Genomic DNA, 27,434 nt, shown 5'->3' with positions numbered 1-27,434 from the left:
GTGGAGGGCCTTGAAGGCGAGAGGACGAGGATTTTGAACTCTATCCTCTGAGGGGGTGGGGAGCCAATGGAGACGGGTGAGGGTGGGGGGGTGATGGGGTCACGGAAGCCAAGTGCAGGAGAGGAAACGAGTTGCAGAGTTCTCGATGATCTGCAACTCGCTGAGGGAGGAGTTTCAACAACAACCACAGCAACTTGCATTTTGTATTTGTTACAGTGATGGGGTTCGGTCCTCAAATCATTGCACTTGATATGAATCTTTTGCCACATTAAAATGTCTCAAATCGTTGCACAGGTAATTGCTGTCAAGTGTATTTAGAAGGAAATGTGGCAGCCTTCCGTACACAGCAAGATCCTCCAGTCACTCATCAAGTGGGGACTTATCTGGGGGGATGGAGAATCATTGGCCAGGGTACTGGAAAAAATATTTTCTTTTCCAAAAGTGTCATGGAATCTTTAACGTACACTTGAATATGCAAGATGCAAGATAAGTTTCGTCCGAAAGACAGCGTCTCAAACAATGCACCGCTACCCCCAGTCTTCCCCAGAGGTACAGTCTAGAAAGAGCAAGTCCTGATGTGGGGTTTGAACTCGCAAGTTTCTGCCTCTGAGCGCAGAGTGTAGGGTGAATCTCACAAAATAAAGGTGGATTTGAGCCTGCACCCCATATCTTACGGAGAAAATGTTTTGGAAAATCATAATCCATACACATACACACATGGCTGTAAAAAAGCAAAGCCGAGACTGTCAATGTGCTCTTGGACTGAGCCTGCCTTGGCAATGTAACAGGCCTCACGCATGTTGACACTTGCTTAGTCTTTAAGTGCTAAGTGACAAAGATCAGAAAGAATTGGTCTCTCTCGGTTTGCAATTTTAGGCTGTGCAGTCACACATCATTCAGTAAGTTAAGATAAGGTTGGGATAACATGAGACCAGCAAAAGGTACCTCAGTTGAGGCAGAGGGACAAAGTGGGAAATCGGAGAATTTAAAAATTATTACAATACAGTAGAGTTGATTTGTGTGGATCACAGCCTTGTCCTTCTGAAGAAATTCAGTATGATCCTGTAGTTTTTGTTAAAAGATATAATAATCTTTGCATTTGATATAGCGCCTCATCAAATCGTTGAGATATCTCAGAGCGCTTCACAGAATATATTATGAAGTGGATTGATTGTATATTTTGTGGGCGAAACATGGCATCCAATTGAGCACAGCAGTGTCCCACAAAGAGTCATGGATTGAGTGCACCAAATTATTATTCGATAAAGTAAAATTTCATGAAATAAATAAATATAATTATAAATAATATTACTATTTGAAGTATGATTGTCTGGCTGAGAATGGCACCATGAGCTGTGGGACTAAACCATACAGACCAGAAGGTTCCAAGCTTGAATCTCATTCTTTGCTGTTAGCTGATCTCAAACGGGAATGCAGTGGAATGCTAATATTTGTCGGAGCACCTCAGAGCTAGGGAATCAGCTTTGATTCATGTTATATGTTTAACACCTCCACTGCGAGCCAACTATAAGAAATATGATCTTAAGGCCATTCAACCTTGAAAACAGATGTCTCCAAAGAGACCCGACAACAATTTGCATTATACATTTATCGTTGACCTCAGAAATGTGTAAAATCTAATGATGTAATGGGATAAAGGAAGTAAACCCAGAAAAGTAATGTCAGGTGTGTCACTGGCAGCAGGAAAGAAGAGAAATTCACAAATCAGGATAATGTCTCTCCACTTTCTGCTCTTGGCATTTGTAAGTTTCTGGCTGAGCTTCTGATAGCTGTAATCCAACAGCATTGAAAAGGACATTTTACTTTTCTGATCAATTTTTTTGTGAACCGAGAACTTCGAACCACTTCACTCCCAGCTCTGAGCACAGCCAGCGTCAATCACCAATAATACAGTGTATCAATCCCATTTACACACCTCAATGAGGTCCCTCTGAGTTACCTTCTCTCAATACTGACGAGCCCTAGCTTATACTGCTCCCTGGCTCACAGGACCTATCTAACAGCAACAACATTATATTTCATGTCAGAAGGACAATCAAGGATTTGCACCCGAGGTACGGGTTGGAGTCATGAGGGTTGGAGGGCAAGGGTGGATGGGTGTGAAGGGATGACCAAAGGCACAGTCAAGGAGGAAGATCTTGAGACGGGGCTTGGTGAAGGCAAGGAGGTGGGGGGGGGTGGTGGTGGACAAGGTGGAGGAATTCCATGATACAGTTCAGAGGGTGGGGGCAGAAAAGCTAAAGGCCCAACCGCAGGGTGGAGTTCAGTGGGGGGGGGGAACATGAAGCAGGCTAGCTCCCACCGAGTAGGGAGAGAACGGCAAAGATGGTACGGGGTTAAGGGGTCAAAATTGAACCGAGAACTTCCAGCCACTTCACTCCCAGCTCTGAGCACAGCCAGCGTCAATCACCAATGATTGGTGGAGTCCTGTAGCTCGTGGTGTCGTGTAGCTCAGTGATTAGAGCACTCGCTTTGCACGCGAGAGACCTGAGTTCAATTCCAGGCAGGTCAGGGCAAGTTTCCTTACTCCACACAGAGCCTAATAATAATCCCTCAAAAAAAACCCAAACAATAATAAATTGTTTCATTTTCAATCTACGACTGTTTGTGGGACATTGCTGCGCGCAATTGGCTGCCGCGTTCGCCCACAAAAATATACAGTCAATTCACTTTACAGTGTGTTCCGTGAAGCGCTTTGGGACGTCCTCCCGACGTGAAAAGCGCTATATCAAATGCAAGGATTATTATTATTATTATTATTAACACAGACATCAATTAACAACAACTTGCATTTATCTACAGCAGCCTTCAGGCAGGAGCGGTTAAACGCGGGCTTTTGACAAGGTGTATTTATTCAAGATTATTTGGGTGCAAAATATTTGGGTGTTGTTAGAAACACTGCCAGGAAAACCCCACTGTCAACTGGGTGTAACTGCAAACCGCTTGCGTGTCACTTAGGCTGCTGACAGAGGCAACCGGGGACTTCCCACCAGTTTGGCTCAGAGCTGGGGTGGTGGGGGCGGGGAAGTGATGTGTGCAGACGTTCTCTGGTGAGGAACGAAAAAAAATAACATGGATCAGGAAGGAAAGATGTCCTCGTCAATGCTGGTGGATTACAGCTACCAAAAACTGAGTGAGAAAATCACAGACTCGGAGAACAGAAAGTGGAGAGCACTTGTCCTGATTTTGGGATTAATCATTTGTCTGCAGACCTCCACAGCCTTTTATTTCTTCCTACGATTCACTCGTCAGATGGCTCAGGTAAGGAAGGGGGATCGAGAAAAATTCCCAATTTTAAGCGATGCAATTGATGTGAACACTGAAACTTTTTTGCGCTGTTGCTGTCTGTCTCTTGCACTGGAGGTTTAACACAAATATTCCTAATATCCTGATTTTTTTTTTGGTGGAGGAATCGATTTTTGTTTAAAGTAGAAAAGTAGCAAGAAATCCCCAACTACAGAAGTCGAGTTCGAACCGATTTTTTTTCTTTTTTGCGTACAGGAAGTTTTTGTCGACTTTTTGGATCTCTGCAAAAAGTTTTTTTTCGGGGTGGGGGGGTGGGGGGGGGGATCAGAGACGCAGTTAAGAGTTTTAATTCTTTCTGTGGGAATGGTGCAGGCAGGAAGGGAGGGAGGGAGGGAGGGAGGGGGAGAAGAGAGAAAGAACAAAATAAAAGTGGTTCTGAAACGAAAACGAAAGTGTGCAGGCAGTCAGAGCTGGGCAGAGTGCCAATAAGGGTGAGGTTTCAGGGAACAATTTATTCTTGTTCAAGGGATGTACAAACACAGGGGAATCCACACAGCCACACAGTTCCACTCTGTGCACTCTGAAATCTACACAGACAGACTCCTAGTCTGTGTGTACACTGATATCGATATTATAATAATGATAATAATAATAATATAATCATAATTATCCTTGCATTTGATAAGGCGCCTTACCAAGTTGTTGAGACGTCTCAAAGCGCCTCACAGAATATACTGCCAAGTGTAGTGACTGTATTTTGTGGGCGAAACGCGTCAGCCAATTGCGCACAGCAATGTGGTGGATGTTGGATAGACAGGCAGACTATGTGTACACTGAAATCCACATACAGGAATTTCTCATCTTGTGTATATACTGAAAACAATATGGAAACACCTCCAGACTGTGTACACTGACATTTATATACAGGCAACAAATCTATCCCATATATATGGGCCTGTAGCGTAGCTGTTAGAGCATTTGCCTCGCAAGCTGGGTTCGATTTCCGGCAGAGCAAAATGTTGGGCAAGTTTCCTTACTCTACACATCGTTGTTTACCTAACAGTAAGCAGGAACCCGCTTGTTAGTCGATTGGTGGATCACATTTCTGGGGGTAATAATTCCTCTTTAAAAAATTGGTTACTCAATCCACGACTGTTTGTGGGACACTGCTGTGTGCAATTGGCTGCCCCACTTCACCCACAAAAAAATATACAGCCAATTCACTTTAAGGTATATTCTTGAAGCGCTTTGAGACGTCTCGTAGACATGATAAGGCGCTATATCAAATGCAAGAATTATATATATATATATAAATAAAATAAGACCATCTTTGTTTACAATTTTTCCTAGTGTCCTGGCCAGCAATTCCCCAAATAAAATTAGTCATTTACTTTATGGCTGTTTGTTGGATGGACACTGTTGTCCAACTAGCTGCCGGTTTGCCCACAAAATATACAATCACTTATTATCTTACACACTTACAAAGTATTATCCTGTGAAGCGCTCCGAGATGACCTCCCGACGTGAAAGGCGCTTTTACCAAATATAAGGATTACTACTGTTTGATCCCCAGGCTATTTTGCGATGCCTATTGTCATCAAAGTAACCTAACCTAACCTTGGGTTAAGGGAAAATAATAAGTAACTCCCACAGAAAAGCGAGCATGTGTGGATATTTGGCAGGATGCAGCAACAGAACATTTCACACTGTTTCGTCTCGCGGATTGAGAATGGCCACTGGAGTGAGGTCCCAGAGTGGGGTTTGGCATCTGCTGGATTGGGCTAAGGCTCCTGCAGGAGATGAGGAGATGAAGCAAAAAAAAACAAAGAAAAATGAGATGTTGTGAATTAATACTGAAATATTTTGTTATTCAGATGAAGCAGAAGGTGAATGTTGATAGTTCTCCAGGACGGTGCCTGAAATACCTGAACACATACACTGGTGATCCGTCAGACTTTGAAGAGAGCATTGAAGATCTTGGATGTGACAGATGGCTCAACAACATCAGGTTTCTAATCAACCAGGTAAGCGCTCTGCCATTTAGCATTCCATTTGTGTTAGTATTATCAGAAATAAAGTGGTTCAACTTGAAAGTCTTTAGACTTCTCAGGAAAAAAAATGTATGGATCCCAACTGGGGATTATAATGGAGTGCTACAGTATTTCTTTACACAGAGGTACTTAACTGGAATGGGTCACTAGGAAGGTGGTTGAAGCCAGGATGCTGGTCAAACATGCCAAAAAGTTCTGTTCAATGCACTTTACTGTCAGCCTAGTTAATAAAAAAAAGTTAGATCTGTTTGCCTATTTTCACGTTGCAAACACAAAGTGATCGTGTCTCACAGCAGCTTTAGAGACAGATTAGACATGTCTGTAAGACATGTGAAACACGGCTTGCCTCCGAGTCCCAAATAGCTCTCTCTTGCGATGAGGAATTCTGCAGTGATTTGTATGTGGAGTTGGGTAAGTATTTCTTCACAAGCACTGGTACAGGATGGTAACATATAATCTCACCTAAGAGTTTAACGTTCCTGTATCAAGCCTACCCACAAGAATTTCCCAAAATTTCCTTCAACACATCGGTCGCTGAATCCAATATAAATGTTCTCTTGTAATTTCCTTGGAGTGGAAGGCCACATTTGAACATGGTTCTGCTTTTTGTTTCAGCGTCTGCAGTTCAAGGTGAAAGATATGATCTACCAGGAGCTGAAAGGTGAGGTTTGCTGAAGAGAGTGAATTATTTTTGGTGAGCCCGCAGGCTGAGCGAGAGTGTAGTCGAAGTCAGCCCCATGTCACAGTGTCAACAACAATTAGCATTTATATAGTGCCCTTCACGCGGGCCAGTGTCTCAGAGCACTTAGCAAAGCTAGAGCCTGACGCAGAGCCGGGGGGAAGGAGGAGGTGACCGTAAGCACGGTCGAAGAGGAAGGTCTTCGGATGTGGTCTAAAAGAGGAGAAGGAAGGACCAAGGTGGAGGGATTGAGGGAGAGAATTCCACAGCATGATCAACCATGGAACTCGTTAAATACATGGAGTTACGTTGTTCTGTACAATGTAAGACACTGCGAAGGCAATGAGGGAAGCTTAGTTCTTGAACGCTATTGAGAAAACACTGAAATTGGGTGTGTATGTGTGTGTGTATATATATATAGACACACATATATATATATATGAATAGTCGTGTGTGTAAATACATCTTGGGTGAAGGCAAGATCAGGATCAGCCTCAGCACAAGCAAGGTGATTAGCTTGCCAACACTCACAGTTCACATGAAGGAAAGCCAATTGGGTGAGGAACCAGAGGGAACATAGGAACATAGGTCTACTGACCATTCAGCCCCTCGAGCCTGTTCCGCCATTCTATAAGATCATGGCTGATCTATACCTCAACTCCAATCACCCGCCCTTGCCCCATCTCCCTTGATACCCTAACCTAACAGAAATCTATCCACCTCAGTCTTGAAAATTTGCATGGCATTGGTGCCTCTAGAACTTTATTTTACTAGAAGGAAAAAAAACAAATGCTAACAGAGAGGAGAAAGCCTGAGGGTTTGCTGGTAAGAGGTGGGAATATAACATTTATGTGACTTGACATGAACCTTTGCTCGCTAAGTAGTTAATTTAAGAAATAATCCTATCAAATAGAAGTGTGAAAGGCATAGAAAGATACTCAAACCTAAAATCACCAATGGTTTTCGTGCCTTTATTTAAAGCAGCTTCCTTCCTCCTCCCCCTTTATTCCCCCCTCCCTCCCCCGGTAGAGGATTGCAGGGAGATTAACATCTGGCAACTCAGAGCAGTGAATTTGTTTTAACGTTGGTTTACAGAATTACAGGTAGGCGGTTAGCTGTGTTAATTGTGCATTCATGCACAAGATTCACATGTTCAAAAAGACGTGAGATTTTGTGGCATGACAGTTTTTGTTTAATCTCTCGCCAGCCAACAACGCCACGTACTTACTGGGCTCGGATACACCGGCTATTCACTTAACTATACGGCGTAGCAAAGACCCTCTGTCACCAAGTAACGGTAAGCTCGGTCACAAAATCTCACAGCTGACGTCTTTGTTCTGTGCATTTATGAACGTGAATAAACCACATACAGTCCAGCCCCGGTTATATTGCGGGAGGGGTGGGGTTGGGGGGTTTGTAAAGTGAGATTGTGGGCACGTTATAGTGTAGCTGGCATCTGCTCATGGCTGGGAAGTACAGCAGATATCACTGCAGGAAACCATTCACGAGTGCTGACTTCCATCAACAACAGGCTTTTCCAAAAAGGAGCTACAATGGGAGAATGTAATGAGCGCTGGCGAGATTTGCCCGGTGGTTTTTTTCCCAGGTCACGTTGGGTTGATTTTAAACCGTGGATTATTTAAGATCCATTCACCTGAACTTAATAATTGGAAAAACTGAACAGAAGGAAATAACCTAGTAAATAAGAACCAACGCCTCTGCATAAAAGTTCGAGGTTGCTTACATCAATCAGCCTCTGGACCCTTTCATAGAATCATAGCACAGGAGGCCATTCGGCCCATCGGGCCTGTGCCGGCTCTTTGGAAAAGCTACCCAATCAGTCCCACTCCCCCGTTCTTTCCCCATATTCTTGCAAATTTTTCCTTTTCAAGTGCATATCCAATTCCCTTTTGAAAGTTGCTATTGAATCAGTTTCTACCAACCCTTTCAGGCAGTGCATTCCAGACCATAATATAATAATAATTTTTGAGAGGATATCTCAACTTGGCACATGATGTCGGACAATGTAGTTAGTATTCTGAGAATTCCAAAAACATTTGACAAAGTACCACACAAGAAGCTTCTGTGATGTGTTGAGCTGTTCTCCTGAGAGTGGGAGGCACCAAGTGAGAACCAAGCATTTCCCTATAAGAGAGAGTAATGTCTTGGAACCAAGAGGTCTGGGGCTGTAAGCCTGCTCCCTCTTTAAGATAAAATATGTCGATGTATTAAGATGTTCTGACAGGGAGGCTTGCATCCCTGTGACCAAATGCCAATTGATGAACCAAATGCATTTCCTTTTGTGCTGTCATCTCCATGGATCTAATGCTTTTAACTCTTATTTTTGCTGACAGCATCATCTTACCTTGGCCATGGAGCTGGACACGAGGTCCTTTACTGGGAAGACAACAAAGGACTTGCACTGCGACACAGTTCCATAGAATACCATGAGGGAGAAATGTCCATTCTCAAGAGCGGACTCTACTATGTGTATGCCAAGGTGTACTTAAGGCACATACCAGGGCGAGAAGCAGTCAATCATCGCGACAATCCCTCTGTTCAGTACATTTACAAGAAAACCAGCTCCTATTATGATCCCATTCTTTTAACAAAATCTGTGTTCACCAGATGCTGGTCTAAAGAGGGTATGTTTGACCTCTACACGAGCTATCAGGGTGCCCTCTTTCAACTGGAGGAAGGGGACAAACTGTTCATGATGGTAACAGATGCAAGTGTTGTGGATGTTAATGATGAATCTACATATTTTGGTGCTTTCATGATCCAGTGAAATTAGGGGCACACACCTGGGATCACAGGAGCCCAAGCTTACGTTCATCGCAGAACATTAAATTGGCATTAGGTTTACAGCACGGATTGAGAGTCAGTCCTTAAGACCTCCTAATAACTCTCCCTATGCTACAAAATTCACTTGGCTTGTTTTTTTTTGTTATTGAAACAGACACTTGTACAATCCTAAAGCACGAAGACCTTTGATAAGGTAGCTCGAGAGAGGAAAAAAATACTATTTCCACTGGTTGGTGAGTGGGTCACTTGTGGTCATATTTTTAAATTCATCACCAACAAACAGAGAGAGATTAGGAGAAATGTTTTAATCCGAGGTTTATTTGGACATGGAATACACAATCAGAAATTGTTGTTGAAGCAGAATACATAAGTTTTGAAAGGGAAAATATTTGAAAAATATACAAGGATAATGGTGATAGAGCAGGTTGTGTGGGACTAAATTGGTAGATCTTTTAGAGAGTGCAGTACAGGATTGTTTTATTGCTGATTGGCCTTCTTCTGCGCTGCAATATTCTATGATTCTAAACTATGGTTAGGTTGAATCTTCCTCTAGAAAAAAAACCCTCTGGAAACAAATTTTATTTGAATAGAGTTTTGGGACAAAGCTGTTCCAAGTTCTTCAAGGATCAAAGCCAACCCAGAATCTTATTCAGACCAGACACCTCAGTCTGGCCATTCTTTGCTCACTTGGGTTATTTTTATCCTAAAGTTAATCATTTCTCCACAACCTCCAGCAATGGGCCTCAGGTTGGAATCATAGTATGTACTGACTTTGCTGACTTCCAGCAGGGCAGTCATTGACCTATCATTTCCCAAACTGTATCCCGAGATATTATTTTCCTGCAAAAAATGTATCTAATTTGTTCTGGAAGCAAACAACATTTTCTACTTATACCATCTCCCTTGGGATCCAATTCCTTACGTTTACTATTCACTCACAGAAGTAGTTTTTCCACAGATTTGTTCTGAATTTACCCACCTTCAATCGCAGAGCGTGTCCTCTGGTTCTATTATTCAGTGTACGATATCAGGGGACACTTGGGAGGACAGATCGGAAGGAAAAGCAATTTGCTAGGAACGTCAACTTTGCTTGTGTTGCATCTACTCCCATGTGACATACACATCACAGTGGATACAGACAGAATCAAACAAAGCTGCACTCTGCACTCAACCAAACATCAGAAGTCCTGTAGCGCAGTGGTTAGAGCACTCGCCTTGCAACCTGGGTTCGATTCCCGGCAGGCGAAACCTTGGGCAAGTTTCCTTACTCAAGAAAAAAAATAATTTGGCCATTAAATCCACGACTGTTTGTGGGACACTGCTGTGCACAATTGGCTGCCGCATTTTACCCACAAAATATACAGTCAATTCACTTTACAATCTATTCTGTGAAGCACTTTGAGACGTCTAGAAGACGTGAAAAGCGCTATCAAATACAAGCATTATTATTATTATTGATATTATCAACAGAAAATTGCAACTTGCAAACAAAAGATGTATGAAACGATGCAGAAAGGACAGGTTAACATTTCCGATATGTCCCTTCCTTTGGCTGCTTCCCAGATCTTGTCTTTCTGTTTCACATGATCAGGCAGTGGGTGGGGAAATTCCTGATCTTAAACATCCTGTCGGGAAGAAGGTGGGAAGAGAAAGTGGCTAACATTGCTAATAACTTCCCCATATGGAGGAAGATCGGAGGAAATGCCACTGAGGATGCTTCTTGGTATCTGAATGAGGAGCGCTGAGCGCAGGCGTGAGAGCTGAAAACTTTAAAACAAAATAACCTTCCCGCAGCGCACATCTGCTTTGTCTTTTTAAACCACTTAGTAGAAATAATTCTGTTGCCTGTTATTGTCTCATTGGCTGGTGCAAGTGGAGAGAGAGTGGGGAAAATGCCTTGCTTCAGCTTTGGAAACCCAGAATAGCTTTGGTCACATAACGACATAAGCTGCAAAATGTTGTTACAAAATCTAATAAAATATTTTTAGAAAAATAATACAGAATCGTTATCTCGCTCTCTTACGAATACAGTGGAGAAATGACACTCCAGTCTTCAGCAGACTCGTCGTTTTTCCAGTCAAGTTGAATTCACTCCAGTGCAGAACTGGGGGAGTTGCACTTTCAGAGGTCCCATCAGCGATCAAGACGTGAAACTGAGGTCCTGCTTACCTGTTCAGGTGAGTGTTGCCCTGTTCGAGAAGGTCGTTTCTCCTGGCCAACAATTGTCCGGATAAGTTTGCCGTTCATTTCCAGATTGTTTGTGTGACACGGGGTGCTGCTGTGTTTGCCTGTAAACACAATCACACTTTACAGCAAGTACGTGAAGCACCTTTGAGGGATTTTGACATGACAGATGCAATATCAATTGCAAGGATTATTACTAGGATTCCTACTGTTGCTGGCAGCGATGTTGCTTTCTCCCTGGCTGCGACGGCTATTATTGGAAAGGGGGAGGGGTGAGGGGTAAACTATGTTTTTGAATAGTCACAGTAAAAGGTTGTACCACGACTGTTTTTTAAACATATCGGTCAATAATCGAACCATTCATATTTAAGATTGTAGAACATTTAACAAAGGCAATAACGAACAGAGTAGCCTTTTGGGGCTAAATTATTATTATTAATAAACTTGGATAAGGAGGAGGATGTAAAGCAGGAATAACAAGGCAACAGCAGAGCAAGTGCTTTTACACCCACCTTAATCGATATGAATATCCAAACCATAGGATGAAGAGGACAAATAATAAACATGTAAACCCCTACAGGTTATGTAGGCAAATGCAAAATCAGGAAACAAGAAAAGTGGACACACAAGGTAAGCAAAGGCCACAAATCATCAGCACAACCTAGAAAATAGGCAACTATCAGCTAATAATGTGCATTTGCACCCCCCCGCCCCCTCTTGATTCCAAGCCCACAGCTTGGTTGCAAACCCTTAACCGTCCAACCCCCTTCCGACGTGAAAGGCACCATATAAATGTAATTTGTTGTAATAATAAACTTTACATTCAAAATAGCTCCTTTTATATCAGGAAATCTCAAAGCTCTTCACAGGATATATTGTAAAGTGGATTGACTGTGTATTTGTATTTGCAGACATGGGGTTAACTTCCACATGTATGCGGATGACACCCAACTCTACCTTTCCTCCTCTACCCTCAACTCCACGACCCCCGATGTCCTGACAGCTGCCTGTCCGACATCGAGTCCTGGACGAGAGACAACTTTCTTCAGCTCAACGTGTGCAAAACTGAGGCCCTCCTGATTGGCTCACGTCAGCGCCTCCGCACCTCAGGCGCTGACAGCGTCAGCATCCAAGGCTGCACTCTCCACCTCTCAAAGCCATCAGGAACCTCAGTGTTCTGTTCGACCCTGAGCTGTCCTTTCTTCCTCATATCCGCGCCACAACTGGCACTGCCTTCCACCACCTCCGGCACATTGCCAGACTACGGCACTACCTCACCCCTCACGCGGCTGAAACTCTGGTCCACGCCTTTGTCACCTCAAGGCTGGACTATGGGAACTCTCTCCTCGTCGGCCTTCCCGGCCCTCCCTCCACACTGCAGGTCATTCAGAACTCTGCAGCTCGTGTACTGTCCCGCACCAGACACCGCAACGACATCACTCCCACCCTCGCTCGCCTCCACTGGCTCCCCATCCCCCAGAGGATCGAATTCAAGATCCTCATCCTCACCTACAAGGCCATTCATGGCCTCGCTCCCTCCTACCTCTCCGACCTACTATACCTCCACGTACCTGCCCGTACCCTCCGTTCCTCTGGCTCCAGTCTGCTCCACATCCCCCGCCCCAACCGCCCTACCATCGGTGGTCGGGCCTTCAGCCTCTCAGCCCCGAGGCTCTGGAACTCTATCCCCAGTGCCTTCGCCGCTTCCTCCCTTTCCTCCTTCAGGGCCGGTCTCAAGACCTTTCTCTTCGACCGTGCCTTCAGCTCCCCTCTCGACTCTCTACCCCCTCCTCGCTCCCTCCTTTCCCTCCCCTCACCCTGACCATTTCCCCCCTGCTCAGGTCCCAACCCAACTGTCCAGCGCCTTGGGACGTCCTCCCGACGTGAAAGGCGCTCTATAAATGCAATCTTGCTGTTGTTGTGGACGAAATATACTCTATAATGACTGTTACATAGGCAAACGCAGCAGTCAATGTGGGGACACAGAAATGTCCCACAAACAGCTGTGAAGTGAGTGACCAACTTAACCTGAGTGGATTGTTGGCTGCTGCATGGAGCAATCGGGGAGCAAAAAACACAATGCGACCCCACAGGTGTATAAAAATATCTTTATTAGATTTTAAAACTGTCATTTTACATTCAAGGAGGCTTAGGTTACGAGAATGGTTGCTGTTCTGTACTGAAACACTGAGCTTCGAGTGTGGGCCTTTGAGTGGGTCACGGAACAGCACTTGGCCTCAAAAGCGTCAAACGAGGCAGGAACCCATGAGGTTGCTGAATCTCTCTCTGTCCCACTATGTTGCACCATGTACATCACCCTTAAAGCCTTTCCAACATGCTGGCAGTCAGACAAGAGGGTATTTGCGATAATATTAATTGATGTACCATTCAGCAGGCTGTACCAAGCTCAGTTTAGTCGGATGAGCTACAAGCGTATCTTTTCAGAATTCATTGCACGGATATTAAGGAAGCATCTGGTTCAGAAGGTTTAAAGGGGAAAGGCTCTTCACCCATCTGCACACATCTCCTGATCGTATTATTATGGCTTTAAAGAGAAGGTGATGGAACAAAAAACACCTGAGCTAATTATGTCAGCGGTGGCCAACTGTTTGGGTTGGTTGACCAACAAAATCCCAGAAATAGCAAAATAGCATAGACTTATGACGTAAATCAAAAACATATTCAATCAAGAAACATTTATTTGTTGGCCAACCAAAGAGGTGAATGGGATACATTGATTGTCCTCCAGCGTTAGCACAAGGGACCACATTGGGACAATCCACTTGTAGTGACCGACAAATCAGGAGTTCACTTTTGGACTCAACAAGGAATTGCACAGAAGCACAGAGTATCAGTGAGACTGAAAGCAGAGAGCCCTTGTAGGCAATCAGATCCTCAACCTGTGCCTGTGCTGTGGATTTGTGATCATTGAGCTCTTCCTATCCTTTTGGAGTCATCTTTAGCGTTCTATTGAGAAGTGGAGTGTGACAACAGGAGAAGGAAGGAAGGAAGAATGGAGACAAGATCAGACCAGCGATGGTTATAAATTAGACCTGGAAACTAGACGAATATCAGCTGAGGGTTGATGCGTGGAGAAACAGGACAGAAGAAACAGAACAGGGCTGAAGGCTTCTTGGTCACTAGTAAGTGTTAGTTTCTCGCAATCGTTCATTTGATCTTCTGACGAGAATAGCCATAGTTACATAATAAAAGTAAAAATCAACACCCAAAAATGTTTGTGACGAGCATTAACAGAATAGTGATTTCTATACAAATGTAATCTTGTTGTTGTTGAAAGCAGCTCCACACCCTTTCCTCCCTTTAAGCGGCCTTGCCACTTCTTAAAAAAAATTCAGCCCCTCCCTCCCCCACCCACGACTTTTGACCGACTTGGAAGACAGCCACTTAACTCCTTCGGGGATTAATATCAGCAAATAATTTCACGGTGTTTGTTGCACCGTTAAACAGAACCCAAGATTTTCTTTCATGACCCGAAAAGGAGCGCAATGCCTTGCCCTTCACTTATAATGGCCTTGTCCCTTTTAAATATCGTTTAGCCAAACCCAAGAACCGTCCATTTGATTTGGGACCCTTTACCCACTGAGGACAAAGAGGCTACAAAGAAATGCACTGGTTTTAGCGCAGATGAAAGCACCAATGATTTTTCTCTGTAATGACTTCATCGCTTCCTCCCAACGCCTTCAATTTGCTTGGGCAACACAAACATAAAAGCTTCTCGTCCCTTTGCTGTGAGCTTCGTTCTTCCCCGGTCAACCCAACGACAGTTTCTTTGGCATGAGCAAATCCAACCAATGATTTGTTTTCCCCCCAGAAACGACAACAGAGGTTATAGCACCTGTTTTGAATGTTTGCAGTGATCTGTTCCGCTCCTAGCTCCCCTGAACTGTGGAGCTGCATTGGAGCACGAACCATCAAGATAAATACTACATGTATGAGTCCTTTGAAATACATTACATGCTGTGCAAATGACTGGCGTTCGCACAGTGTTTGCACAGTGTTCAAAGTTTCTCTGTAGGATATAATAAATAAGAACGTTCATCTTAAAAGTTTTTTAAAAAAACTTTAGAAACTTTCTTTATCCATGAAGCTTCTTCACGCTCGCTTCTTCGCTCCTGTTGTGATTGTGAGAAGGTTTCTCTGAGCAGCCTGCACCCACACGGACACCCCTGGGGGAAGAGGAAGGGGAGTGTGTGGGGGGGATGGGGGAGGGAGAGAACGGGCAGGTCTTGTTGCAATCCCACCGGGCTACCCCCTGGTGGGTGGGCATTACCCGCTGGACGGTGGCTGTGGTAACCTGCTCTCCGCTGCGGTCAGCAAGGCACGAAATTGCGAGCTGTCGTTGGCTAGCAGGGCAGAGGGACTGTCAAACTCAGCGATCTGACAAGAGAACGGAAAGGTTTCATTTACCCCTGGGTATCGGGAACCTTAAAGAGAAACCTCACTTGCAGTTATTTCTGAATAAATCAGCTACGAACCTTACCTCTAACATAATAATTCCCCCATTCCCCCCCCGCCCCACCACCCACCCACACACACACACACCCCAAACCCCTTCCCTCTGGTTTCTTGAAGGTACTTGACTCAATTTTCACAGCCTCCAGTATCTAACACAAGTGATTCTTATGGACGACTGACCACAATATCCATCAATGTAACACAGGCCTGACTGGCCTCATGTTTCATCTGACCTTTGGCGTTCTGTACCTCTAGGTAAAAAAAAATGCAGCGATGTAACGCAACGTCACGGCATCTTTTAGATCAATCAGAGGTCATGCAGTATGTTGGGGGCGGGAAAACAGACCAGGGGCTCGTGCCCCATTCAGGTCCAGATGTTAGGGTGGCTTTTGCAAGGCAACTGTCTCACCTCTCCTTGATCCATCACCATGATCCGGTCACAGTTGAGCACCGTGTTAAGGCGATGGGCGATGACCAGAGTCGTGCAGTCACTGAAGGCCTCTTGAATGGTCTTGTGAATCAACACCTCCATTTCCGTGTCGATCGCAGCAGTCGCTTCATCCAAAAGCAAAATCTGTGGAGACAAAGCAGTGGGTAGTAACCCAACTTCCCAGCATCAGGTGATCATCCCCACCCTCTGTCCCTCCAGCACTGGGCAGTCACTCCCCTCCCTCGCCCCTCACTCCCTAGCACTGTTAGTTCACCCCCTCCGGCCCCAGGACTGAGAGGTCACCCCCTCCTCCTTCCCCCCCATGATCGGGCCATCCGACTAAAAAATAATTATGATTTGGTCACTCAATCCACTCTTGTTTGTGGGGCGCTGCTGTGCGCTATTGGCTGCCATGTTTCGCCCACAAATAAACAGTCAATTCACTTTACAATATATGTTGTGAAGCGCTTTGAGACGTCTTGATGACATGATAAGGCTGCATTTCAAATGCAAGGATTATTATTATTATTATCATCATCGTCATCATCACCCCACCTCCCAAAATAGTCACCTTGCTGTGTCGGAGGAGGGCTCGGGCCACACACAAGAGTTGTCTCTCTCCCACCGAAAAGTTCTCTCCATTTTCTGTGACTTCACAGTCCAGTTGCTCATTAAGCTGCGCAATCTGCAAATAAATCCCCAAAAACACAATTCAGATTTCTGCCCCCAACACACACATACACACACTTATTCTTTTCCTTCACTTCTTTTTTTTCCCCTCTTCCTTGCTCTCAATTATTGTAAATTTCTTTTAATTCCCTTAAGTGCATCTGAGCCAGGTACATCAGCCCGGCTCAGTTGGTAGCACTCCAGCCTCTGGGTCAGAAGGCTGTGGTTCAAATCCCTAAGCCGGGACTCTGAGTAGTCTAAGGTAGAACTGCAGTGCAGTGTTGGGAGAGTTTTCCGTTGTCAGAAGTGGGTTCCTGAACTTTAAGCGCTCTGGGACACTACCCTGAGTGACGGGCGCTATATATGCAAGTTGCTGTTGTTGTTGTTATCACTGTCTTTTGGATAAACCATCAAACTGAGGTTCCATCTGCCTGTTCGTGGCACGAAGAATGGAGGTTCTCTTGGTGTCTTGGCCAACATTCGTACAGATAAATTAGTCATTCATTCCATGCCTGTTTGTGGGCGGGTAAATTGCTGCGGGTAAATTGGCTGCTGCATTCGCCTACAAACTACACAGTCTATACTTCACAGAAATTGTATGTGAAGCCCTTTGAGATATTTAACAGTAATAAATGCTACACCAAATGCAAGGAATACTATTATTATTATTTACAGGCTATTACAACAAGGGGGTCTCTTGCTCAGCCTGCAAATCCACAGTCACTACACTTCACAGCAATCATCTGAAAAGCACTTTGAGATGTTTCAACATGAAAGTGAATCAATTCTTACACGAATAGCACTTGTATAGCACTGCAGTGAAACCACGTTTAACCATGGTTTGGCCAACAGGGGGCGCTCCAACTACATGGGGCCGTGTGGAAGCTCAGCCTTAGTAGAACCAAGAATTTTTCAGCTGTTTTTTTTCCTTTAATGTCAAAAGGTCTCAAAGGGCTTCATGGGGAAACGCTGTCAAATGTAGTGACTGTGTATTTGTTAGCCAACAGGCCTGATATGCAGGACCTCCGCCTGGAGCTCACTATTACCAAGTTCAATCAATCAATCAATCAATCAATTAACCAACCAACCAATCAATCACCAGATATTAGACATCAGTATTGACCAATAAAACCAACTGGGGAGCCTCCACGTATTGGGCAAGAGGAATCCGTATGTGATCCAGCATTCGGTTCATTCATTTACATCCCTACTTACACTCTCTTTCATGTGAGTTCTTTCCAACACATCCCAAATCTGAGCGTCTGTACACTGGTCATAGGGATCCAGGTTTGACCTGCAAGTGAAAACCACCAGATCAACACGCCTGCTTTGTCACGTGAATTGCATCGTTTGCTCGTGGCTCAGCTGGTTTAAAAGAAATGCACATTCAGCGTGCAAGAATTCCCAGGCTGGGCCGAGAAAGCTGATCTCAACTGAGGCAACTTCATATGTAGAGGCACAATCACCCTCGGGGGAAAAGATAAAGTCAGTCAGAGTTCACGGTCAGATCGCTAATCAGTCATTCTTACTGGAAGGTCAATGAATGGCAGTGATGCACCACGCGCAGTGGATGACTCTTGCTAACACTCGCTATTTTAGCTCGCCCATGACGAGCACTCACTCACCTTGGCGTTCACAGATCTCTCGTCAACTTGCAGCTAATTGTTGGAATCCTGGTATAACTGGTTTGGGGCCGTTAACAATTAATATTCGGCTGAGGTTGTGACCACGGACATTGCTGGTCTCCGGGTTGACAGACGCTGACCACTCAGAAGTGTAAAACAGGCCGTTCCTTTGTTTGTTAAACTCCGCAGTTTGTCAGCATCCTGTCAGGCGATTATGCATTTGATACAGCGCCTTCTCATGTGATTTGAGACGTCACAGCCAAGGGATGAGACGCTATAAACTTTTTGAAAATAATAATAATTTGGTCACTCAATCCATGGCTGTTTCTGGGACGCTGCTGTGCTCATTTGGCTGCCTCGTTTCGCCCACAAAACATAAAGTCAATTCACTTTGCAGTGTATTCCTGTGAAGTGCTTTGAGACGTCTCAATGCCGTGATAAGGCGCTGTATCAAATGCAAGGATTATTATTATTACTACTACAATCACTCAAGGAAGCCCACTTCTCCTGACATACCTGACCGTCCCTATGAAGAGCATCGGTTCCTGTGGGATGATGGACAGCTTCTTTCGCAGGTCGTCCAACCCGATGTCAGAGATTTTCACATTATCGATTATAATGGAACCATTGCAGTTTTCTACCAGTCTAAACAGTGTCACTCCCAAAGACGATTTCCCTGCGTATTAACGATGAGATCAGAGAACTTAATACATGTTATCACTACTTATTTAGCACTTTGCTGCTGACGGGGATGTGACAAAAGGTTGGACACACTGGACTTTGTTCTCAATTACCTTTGGGGTCTAAACAGAACCTCCCGCGTGGGAACAAGTCAATATTCATCTCTCTCTCCCATCACTTCACATCGTGTTGGAAAAAAGGGGGATGTGGGGGGAATTAAAATTGTCGACGCATTTAAGTGCTCCTATTTTCAGCAATATTTTGGCTGCTCTTCTCCCTCCCCCCCACCCCACGCATTTTGGGAAAGGATTCTTGCCTATTTGGTACTTTCATGGGATTTATCACTAAAATGTTCTGCGGGCTGCTTGGATCGAGGGCTGACGGTATTTACCCAAGCCCGCAAATGTGTACACGGTGCATGTACCGAGCCCATACACACGTACCATTTTGCGCTCGCCCATTGTTGAACTTGTGTACCTGGAGCATGTACCTATATGGGGTCCTCGTGGACCAGAGTCCGCCCCTGTCAACCCAGCGCAATGCCCGAGCCCACCCACACACACCTTCCGCGTACGCGGTAGCAACAACTTGCATTTGCGCAGCACCCTTCACGGGGGGCTGAGTCCCGGAGCGGAGTCTGACCCCCCCAGCCTGTGCATGCGTACCTGAGCCTGTGCGTCCCACGATCCCCACCTTCTCCCGAGGTTTGATGTCGAAGGTTATTTTCTTCAGCACGAGCGGCAGATTGTCGCGGTAACGCATTTCCACGTCGCTAAACTCAATGCGTCCTTCCTGAGGCCAGCCGGGGGGAGGGCGGGAGCCCGGGACGTGGGTCGGAGCCTCGCTCTCCACGTTCTAACCGAGACGGACCAAGGAGAAGGCGTCAAAATGTCCGGATCGCCGTGAGTTCAATTAATCACCATGTTACACAGAGCAATACGGTTCTGACATAAAACAAGGACTCGGTAACTGCAGGATTAATTACTTTCATTCATGAAGTGTATTTTACTCCACCTCTAATGCCCTCTATACACAGGTTTACACAAGTAGCGTAACTGAGTTCACACGGGGTGATCCCCAGTGTTGGGAGGAATGAGCTATGAGCAATGATTAAATATGCAAGGGCTCTTCAGACTTGTGAAAAAAGGTTTCAGATGAGACGTTATAGAGGGTGTATATCAATTTAAATGGGATTGAAAATATAAAGCCCAGGACAATACTTTCAGATGCACCATGACAGCAGAACAAGAGGACACGGATTTAGATTTGAAAAGGGCAACTTGAGGACAGATACAACAAAGTGTTTCTTTACTCATAGGATAATTAACAGATTGGAAAAGACTGCCAGGAAAGGAAGTTGAGGCCAGGACACTGGATTTACTTTTAAAAAAAGCTTGATTTTGCATTTGCAAATCCTTGCATTTGATGTAGCGCCTGATCACGTCTTCGAGACGTCTCAAAGCGCTTCAAAGAATATACTGTAAACTGAATTGACTGTATATTTTCTGGGCAAAACCCAGCAGCCAATTGCGCACAGCAGCGTCCTACAAACAGTTGTGGATTGAAGTGACCAATTTTTTTTGAAGGGTTGATGATTAACTTATAAATTAAAATGACCCTCTGACACAGGCCCCCAAATCCTGCCTGTCCAACACGGTGGTTTGTGGTTTGCTTTAACAGTCGGAGGGACTGTGATCGATTCTCCTCAGTCCTTGTGGTCGCACTCACCGTGATGTAATGGTTGATCCTTTCTACGGACGTGAACCTGGCTTCGGTTTCAGACGCGAGACGGACAGTGAACTGGAACAATCCCGTCAACTGAGCAAGAAAAACAAATCAAGGAGAACACAATATAACAATATAAAATACACACCTACAACAACAATAAATTACATTGGTATAGCGCCTTTCACGTCAGGACAACTTCCCCCAGCACTGGGCAGCCAAGGATTTGCACCTGAGCTAGGGGTTATATATAATTATACACCCAGAATCTATAAACCTAAATACTGTTTACAGATGCAGTAGATAAAAACAAGTCCTGGATAGCTCAGTGCATGTATTCCACAAATCCACAAACTGGATTGACTAAGAAATACCCAGTTTAATCCTTGTCTCTGCCTTGAGCACCGATCTCAGTTGAGGTGTAACACTGGCCTGTTTTAGGGAAGCTTGAAATCAGAGTTCTATCCCTGACTGAAGCTGGTGTGATATTTCCCCCCACCCTGTCCTTAACTGGAGAGATGGGGGCCACTCTTTAAACGTAATACGCTTCATAACATCGAATTAAACCTTAGAAAGAAGCGTAGCAACAAGAGAAAGATGTTCAGCTCCTCAAGCCTGTTCTGCCATTCTATAAGATCATGGCTGATCTGCACCTCAAGTCCAGTTTCCTGCCCTTGCCCCATATCCCTTAATACCCTGACCTAACAAACATCTATCTAATCTAACATGATGACAAATACAATTACAGCAACGCGAGAGCTCACAACTCCCTGACAGGGAACCAAGCGCTCGAGCAACGTCGCAAACTGGAGTTTGTGTGAGGTCACCTGGACTGCGTAGGAAATGGCGAGTCCGGCATAGGCTGGGGAGATGCCTCCGTGCATCAGAACGATGAGCAGCGCCACCACGGTGATGAGGATGGTGCTGATGATGTCCAGCCGCACGGCCAGCCACCGCATCCCACAGTTGAACAGGAAGTGAGGTGACTGGTTACAGTCCAGTAGCTCCTGGAACCTGACAGAGAGGCGCAAACATCATCATAACAATAATAGAGTTGATTTGTCCTGATAATAATTCTTGCATTTGGTATAGCACCTTATCACGTCATTGAGACATCTCAAAGGGCTTCACGGAATATATTGTAAAGTGGAGTGACTGCGTATTTTGTGGGCGAAACCCGGCAGCCAATCGCGCACAGCAGTCGTAGATTGAGTGACCAAATTTATTTATTTATTTATTTGTTTGTTTTCGTGGGAAGGGGGATTGTTACCCACGGAAAGCGATCGGCCAATCGACTAACAACCACAACAACTTGGATTTATATAGCGCCCTCCACGCCGGACGGCGTCTCAGAGCACTTCACAGTAACATATAATAATCCTTGCATTTGATATAGCGCTTTTCAAGGCTTCTCAACATCTCAAAGCGCTTCACAGAATAGACTGTAAAGTAAATTGGCTGTATATTTGTGGGCGAAAGTGGGCGATTTCCTACTTACTGAAGGAACAACCATATTACAACTGCATTTCCAGCGTTCCAGGTATCTACCCTGCATGAAGGCCGCTATATAAATCCAAATTGTTAGCTACTGCTAGGTAAACCGAGCCATACGGAACAGGGAAACCTGCCTAAGGGTTTGCCCCGCCCACCCACCTGCCCGGGAATATTGTTTACGAGGCGAGCGCGCAAACCACCGCTCTCCAGGACTCCGGTGGCAAATGGTGGGATGCGCATGACTGACCTCTGGAGGAAGTCTTTCCCCTTGTGGTACGCGTGGATGGTGGATCGGCCGTGCAGGCTGCATGTGATGTGAGACGTAAACGGCGATTGACTGATGTTGTCCAAACGCTTGAGCTCACGGATCAGTACCCTGCGGGGGAGACGAGAGGAGAGAGGAGCCCTCGTTACCATTCACTGCCCCGTCGTCCGGACACAGAAGAGTCGGAGACCAGCAAAGCACAATAAGGGGTTGCCAGCGATTCCCATCTCTGCTTTGCGACAGGCTCGCTCAGGGTATGAGATGCGAGAGGAATCCTCTCACCAAAGGAACCTTCGGCAGGAGATCCAGCAGATTTGAGATCTGTTGGGGAGGCTTTTCTAATGAGATATTTGAAACAGGTCCTCAATTTCTCCAGTTCTCTGTATCGCTGGAGTGAAAATGTCAACACTCAATGTCAACTAATTTTCTAACCATCTCCCAGTCCTGAACTGGCCCACTTTTTGAAAATGATTGGGCCCAAACGGCTCTCTGGAAGTCATCTCACCCACCCCGCCATCCTGCCATCACCCACGAGCTCTCAACCCACCACCCATTTACCTTGAGATCTTGTTAACAACCATGAAAATGATGCTGAGGGGTAAGACTGAAATGAGGAACCAGGGGAAGACTAAGCTGACGACACCGAGGCAGAACAGGATGAGGAGGAGGTTCTGGACCAACATCTCCGTCTGACTGGGTAGCCGCACATCAACTAGAAAGAGAACAAGCAGAAACTGAGGATTGAAACATCTTCCCTCCCCATCCACACACCACACATACTATCTGCACACATACAACCCACATACAACCCACATACTACACACACATTATCCACACGAACACACACTCAAACACAATCCATACACACAACCACAGTCACATACACTACAGACACTCAAACACAACCCCCACCCACCACACAGACACACACAAAGTCTTGCTCTTTCACTGCAGATTTACAAGAATATTTTGCTTGTCCCATTCACAGAAGTCAGTTGAAACAAGGTTTGGAGCAAATCAGATGCCATCAGTTTTTGCGACAGATGAGTATATGACATGGAGGATAATAATAATAATCCTTGCATTTGATATAGCGTTTTTCATGTCTTCTAGACTTTTCAAAGCGCTTCACAGAATATGCTGTAAAGTGAATTGACTGTATATTTGAAGACGAAACGGTAATTCAGTGGAGGATAAATGAAAATAATTTGGTTACTTAAGCCACTGTTTGAGGGACATTGCTGTGCACAATTGGCTGCTGGGTTTCGCCCACAAAATACTCAGTCAATTCACTTTGCAGCATATTCCATACTTTTTGAGATGTCTCGACGTGATGAGGCGCTATATCAAATCAAGGATTATATTATTATTAATAATAATAATAAGGAACAGGCTGGAAGGCAGGCAGTACTGCTTAGACCCCACTTTCAGTGATGAAAATCGTTCCTGCAGTTGGATTCCTACACTACTCCCAATTTTCACTGTGAGATCTTCAATGGAAAGATGATTCTCCACAGCTGCTGGCAGAAGGTAAATATTATGAAGAATAATTCTCTGGGGGCAGGACTGGTCCTCAACAAGCCAACAAGTGTGACATAATCGGGGGAAGTGGTAGCGATCCACCTCCTGGGTTTCCAACGACTGCCTCCTCAGCATTGTGGCTGACATCAGGAAGCTTGTCTACAGACCCACATCCCACCCATACACTGGACCCTCCATACAACAACCACAACTACCCGAAAGAGCCATGTGCTTACCTTCATCCATATCCTTAGCAAACCTGTTGAGGATGCGACCAAGAGGTGTAGTATCAAAGAACTTAGTCTGAGCCCTAAGGATTTTCTCAAACAGAGCGTCGTGCAGAGTGGAGGAAGCCCTGATTGTGCACTAGAGAGACAGAACGAATAAAATGAACAATAATAATCCTTGCGCTTGATATAGCGTCTTATCACGTCTTCGAGACGTCTCAAAGGGCTTCACAGAACAAACTGCAAAGTGATGTGACTGTATATTTTGTGGGCGAAACACGGCAGCCAACTGTGCACAGCAGTGTCCCATAAACAATCGTGGATTGAGTGACCAATTTATTATTTTTTTTTGAAGGAATTATTGGCAGAAACAATGACAGGGACACTTTCACTACCAATTCCCCAACTCACTGAGAATGCTACAGCAAAGATACAATTTGTCCCATCCAGTCTGTGCTGGTGCGTAATAATAATAATAATAATAATGTCTCTCCACATGAGCCACCTCGTCTAATCCCATTCTTCTGTTCGCTCCTCCACACCCTTTAACATCCCTCTTTTTCAAACTTAATTCCCTTATTAAAAGAATTTACGAACAGCTGTTTATGGCAGAGATTTCCACGTTCCAGCCCTCCAAATATACACCTAACCTTAACATTCAATCTGCCTCCAGAGTAGGTCAATAAAGTCAAACTCGGCTAACTGGTCTTGTGATTAATACATTCTTTGGCTGAGAAGTTAAACCGAAGTCCAGTCTGCCTGTCCAGATGGACATTAAAGATCCCATGACACAGTTTGAAAAGAGAAGGGAGAATCTGTCTCCTGGTGTCCCGGCCAATAATTCCACAAACAAAAGTGGTCATTCACTTCATGACTATTTGTGGGACATTGCTGTCCTAAATTGGCTGGGGCGTTCATCAACAAAATACACACAGTCACTGCCCTTTAGAGTATAGCCTGTGAAGCCTTTTGGGACGTCCTCCCAACAACAAAAGGTGCTGTACCAAATGTAAGCATTAGGAACATTGGCAGTATCTTGAGCAAAGCAAAATCAGTACGTTACAGCAGGGAGATTGGTGTTGCAAATAATAATGTTTCAGCACCTTAACAAAGACGTAACCACGGAGTGCCTTGAGGAGCAGCACAGCCACCATAGACAGGGCATAGACCCAGGTGTAGAAGTTCAGATTGGGGTTATCTTTCATGCTGCCGCTGATGATGGTCCCGTTACCCACAGCGACCGACGAATTCTGTAAAAGAGAAGCAGACGTGCCTGGTTACACAGGCTCTGTAAAGAAGCCCTCAGTGATTCGTGTGGATAGCTCCAGTGTCTTCAGCTCACCTTTCTGGCTGCGTTACATCTCGTACTTGGATACAGCGTTGTACCCGACAAAGCTTTATAAGACATTCCGTCCACAAAATACACAGTCAAAACCGCTTGACAGTACATCTTGTTAAGTGCTTTGAGCCCCCTCGATGACGCAATAACGCGCTATATATGAAATGCAAAGATTATTAGGCAAAAGGACTAGAGGGGAGATAAGGACAAAAAAATTTAAGCAGCGAGTTGCTACAATCTGTAATACACTGACTGAAAGGGTGGTGGAAACCAATTCAATGCTAATTTACAAAAGGGAATTGGATGTACACAAAAATAAAACATTTGCCAGGCATGGGCCAAGAGCAGGACTAACTAGACAGCTCTTTTAAAGAGCCAGCACGGTCACGATGGGCCGAATGGCCTCCTTCTGTGCTGTAGGATTCTATGATATGAATATAATTAAGTAAAAAGTAACTGTTCCAGAATCCTGCAAGTCGTACATATTTTGTAAGCATTCAGACAATTGGATCCTGCTTATGGTCTTGCTTCTTTAATAATAATAAATTGGTCATTTTCAATCTACGACTGTTTGTGGGACATTGCTGTGCGCAATTGGCTGCCGCGTTCGCCCACAAATATACAGTCAATTCACTTTACAGTGTGTTCTGTGAAGCGCTTTGGGACGTCCTCCTGACGTGAAAAGCGCTATATCAAATGCAAGGATTATTATTATTATTATTATTCTTCCTACATCTGTGACCTGCTAACCCCATATAAATCTGTCCGATCCCTCCACTCAACAGGCTCTAGTCTAGCCTGATCCATGACCCCACGCCCGGCCCTCCCCACCATCAGCAGTTGGGCCTTCAGCCTCTCTGTCCCCATCCTCTGGAACTCCATCCCACGTCTCAAGACCCTCCTCTTCGACCACGCCTTCCCGCCACTCTACTACCCCTCAGCCATCTATCCTCCTTCATCCCACCCCCCACCCAGCTCGGGTCCAAAGCCCTCGCTGTCCAGTGCCTTGGGACGTCCTCCCAAAGTGAAAGGCGCTTTACAAATGTAATTTTGTATTGTACTCAAATGTCATTTAATCTTAGAAACGGAAAGGCCACTCACCCCACTGCCCTGCTTGATCCAGTAGCTGAGCCACCAGTTGCTGAACGCAATGCTGCCCGTCGTCAGCACAAACAGGAAGAGGTTGGCAAGTAAGACAAGAGTGCCCCCGGCAGCCTGGATATAAATTCCGTACATAGCCCAGGGCACAGAGCCCTCAGCTTTCTCTTCGGCGACCATGAGCTGATCTGGTAGCAAAAAGAATGGCACAGGTCAGTGCAAGGAAACTGAAATGGAATTTCCACACAATTACAGTGCAGCACTGCTACACTCTCCAGTTCAACCCGCGCTGAATTTCATATACTTTCGTTCCCAAAATAGAAGTTCAAATCTGTGCTTAAATGCCGTGATGCATTACGGTCGGCCACAGCGCAATGCTATTTCATCACCTCAGAGCCATCGAGACAGAGAAACACTGCACGATAATAATAATAATAATCCTTGCATTTGATATAGCGCTTTTCACGTCGGGAGGACGTCCCAAAGCGCTTCACAGAACACACTGTAAAGTGAATTGACTGTATATTTGTGGGCGAACGCGGCAGCCAATTGCGCACAGCAATGTCCCACAAACAGTCGTAGATTAAAAATGACCAATTTATTATTGTTTTTGGTTTTGGAGGGATTATTATTAGGCTCTGTGTGGAATAAGGAAACTTGCCCAAGGTTTCGCCCTCTGCCTGGAATTGAACTCAGGTCTCTCACTTGCAAAGCGAGTGCTCTAACCACTGAGCTACAGGACTCCACGAGTGACAGAGAGGAAGAGATAAGCCAGAGCATGGCCCCAGTGACCAATGCAGGAACATTGGAAAACAGGTACTGGAAGAAGCCATTCAGCCCAGCATGCCTGTTCCACCACCACCACCACCAACAACTCGCGCACAGCCATTAAATCAGC

General features: G+C 45.1%; 2 protein-coding genes across 8 annotated transcripts in view; one reads left to right on the top strand and one right to left on the bottom strand.

The window, feature by feature from the left end:
- Positions 1-2,988: 2,988 nt before the first annotated feature.
- Positions 2,989-10,798, top strand: LOC103177380 (tumor necrosis factor ligand superfamily member 10). Its single transcript, XM_007891514.2, has 5 exons — positions 2,989-3,282; positions 5,142-5,291; positions 5,934-5,979; positions 7,205-7,294; positions 8,352-10,798. Exons 1-5 carry the CDS (start codon positions 3,094-3,096, stop codon positions 8,783-8,785), a joined length of 909 nt encoding a protein of 302 aa, XP_007889705.2. The 5' UTR covers positions 2,989-3,093; the 3' UTR covers positions 8,786-10,798.
- A 224-nt stretch (positions 10,799-11,022) lies between these two features.
- The window catches only part of wu:fb13g09 (multidrug resistance-associated protein 5), a 53,849-nt gene continuing 37,437 nt past the window's right edge, over positions 11,023-27,434 (bottom strand). For 6 of the 7 annotated variants that reach the window (XM_042340565.1, XM_042340572.1, XM_042340569.1 and 3 more), the window contains 13 exons: positions 26,540-26,724; positions 25,203-25,349; positions 24,109-24,238; positions 22,910-23,063; positions 22,334-22,462; positions 21,420-21,606; positions 20,596-20,685; positions 19,533-19,722; positions 18,703-18,862; positions 17,777-17,855; positions 16,464-16,577; positions 15,872-16,036; positions 13,081-15,384 (listed from right to left, as the gene is read on the bottom strand). In XM_042340565.1, coding sequence (XP_042196499.1) covers positions 15,274-15,384; positions 15,872-16,036; positions 16,464-16,577; positions 17,777-17,855; positions 18,703-18,862; positions 19,533-19,722; positions 20,596-20,685; positions 21,420-21,606; positions 22,334-22,462; positions 22,910-23,063; positions 24,109-24,238; positions 25,203-25,349; positions 26,540-26,724 — 1,841 coding nt within the window. In that variant the 3' untranslated portion in view covers positions 13,081-15,273. Of the gene's footprint in view, positions 11,091-13,080; positions 15,385-15,871; positions 16,037-16,463; positions 16,578-17,776; positions 17,856-18,702; positions 18,863-19,532; positions 19,723-20,595; positions 20,686-21,419; positions 21,607-22,333; positions 22,463-22,909; positions 23,064-24,108; positions 24,239-25,202; positions 25,350-26,539; positions 26,725-27,434 lie in introns of those variants that run through there. The other variant, XM_042340566.1, reaches the window with a different exon arrangement.

The sequence above is a fragment of the Callorhinchus milii genome, unplaced genomic scaffold, assembly GCF_018977255.1.
Source record: "Callorhinchus milii isolate IMCB2004 unplaced genomic scaffold, IMCB_Cmil_1.0 Scaffold15, whole genome shotgun sequence".
NCBI classification, from domain to species: Eukaryota; Metazoa; Chordata; class Chondrichthyes; order Chimaeriformes; family Callorhinchidae; genus Callorhinchus; species Callorhinchus milii.
Note: the sequence above shows the minus strand (reverse complement) of the source record. Positions and strands in the feature narration are given on the sequence as shown.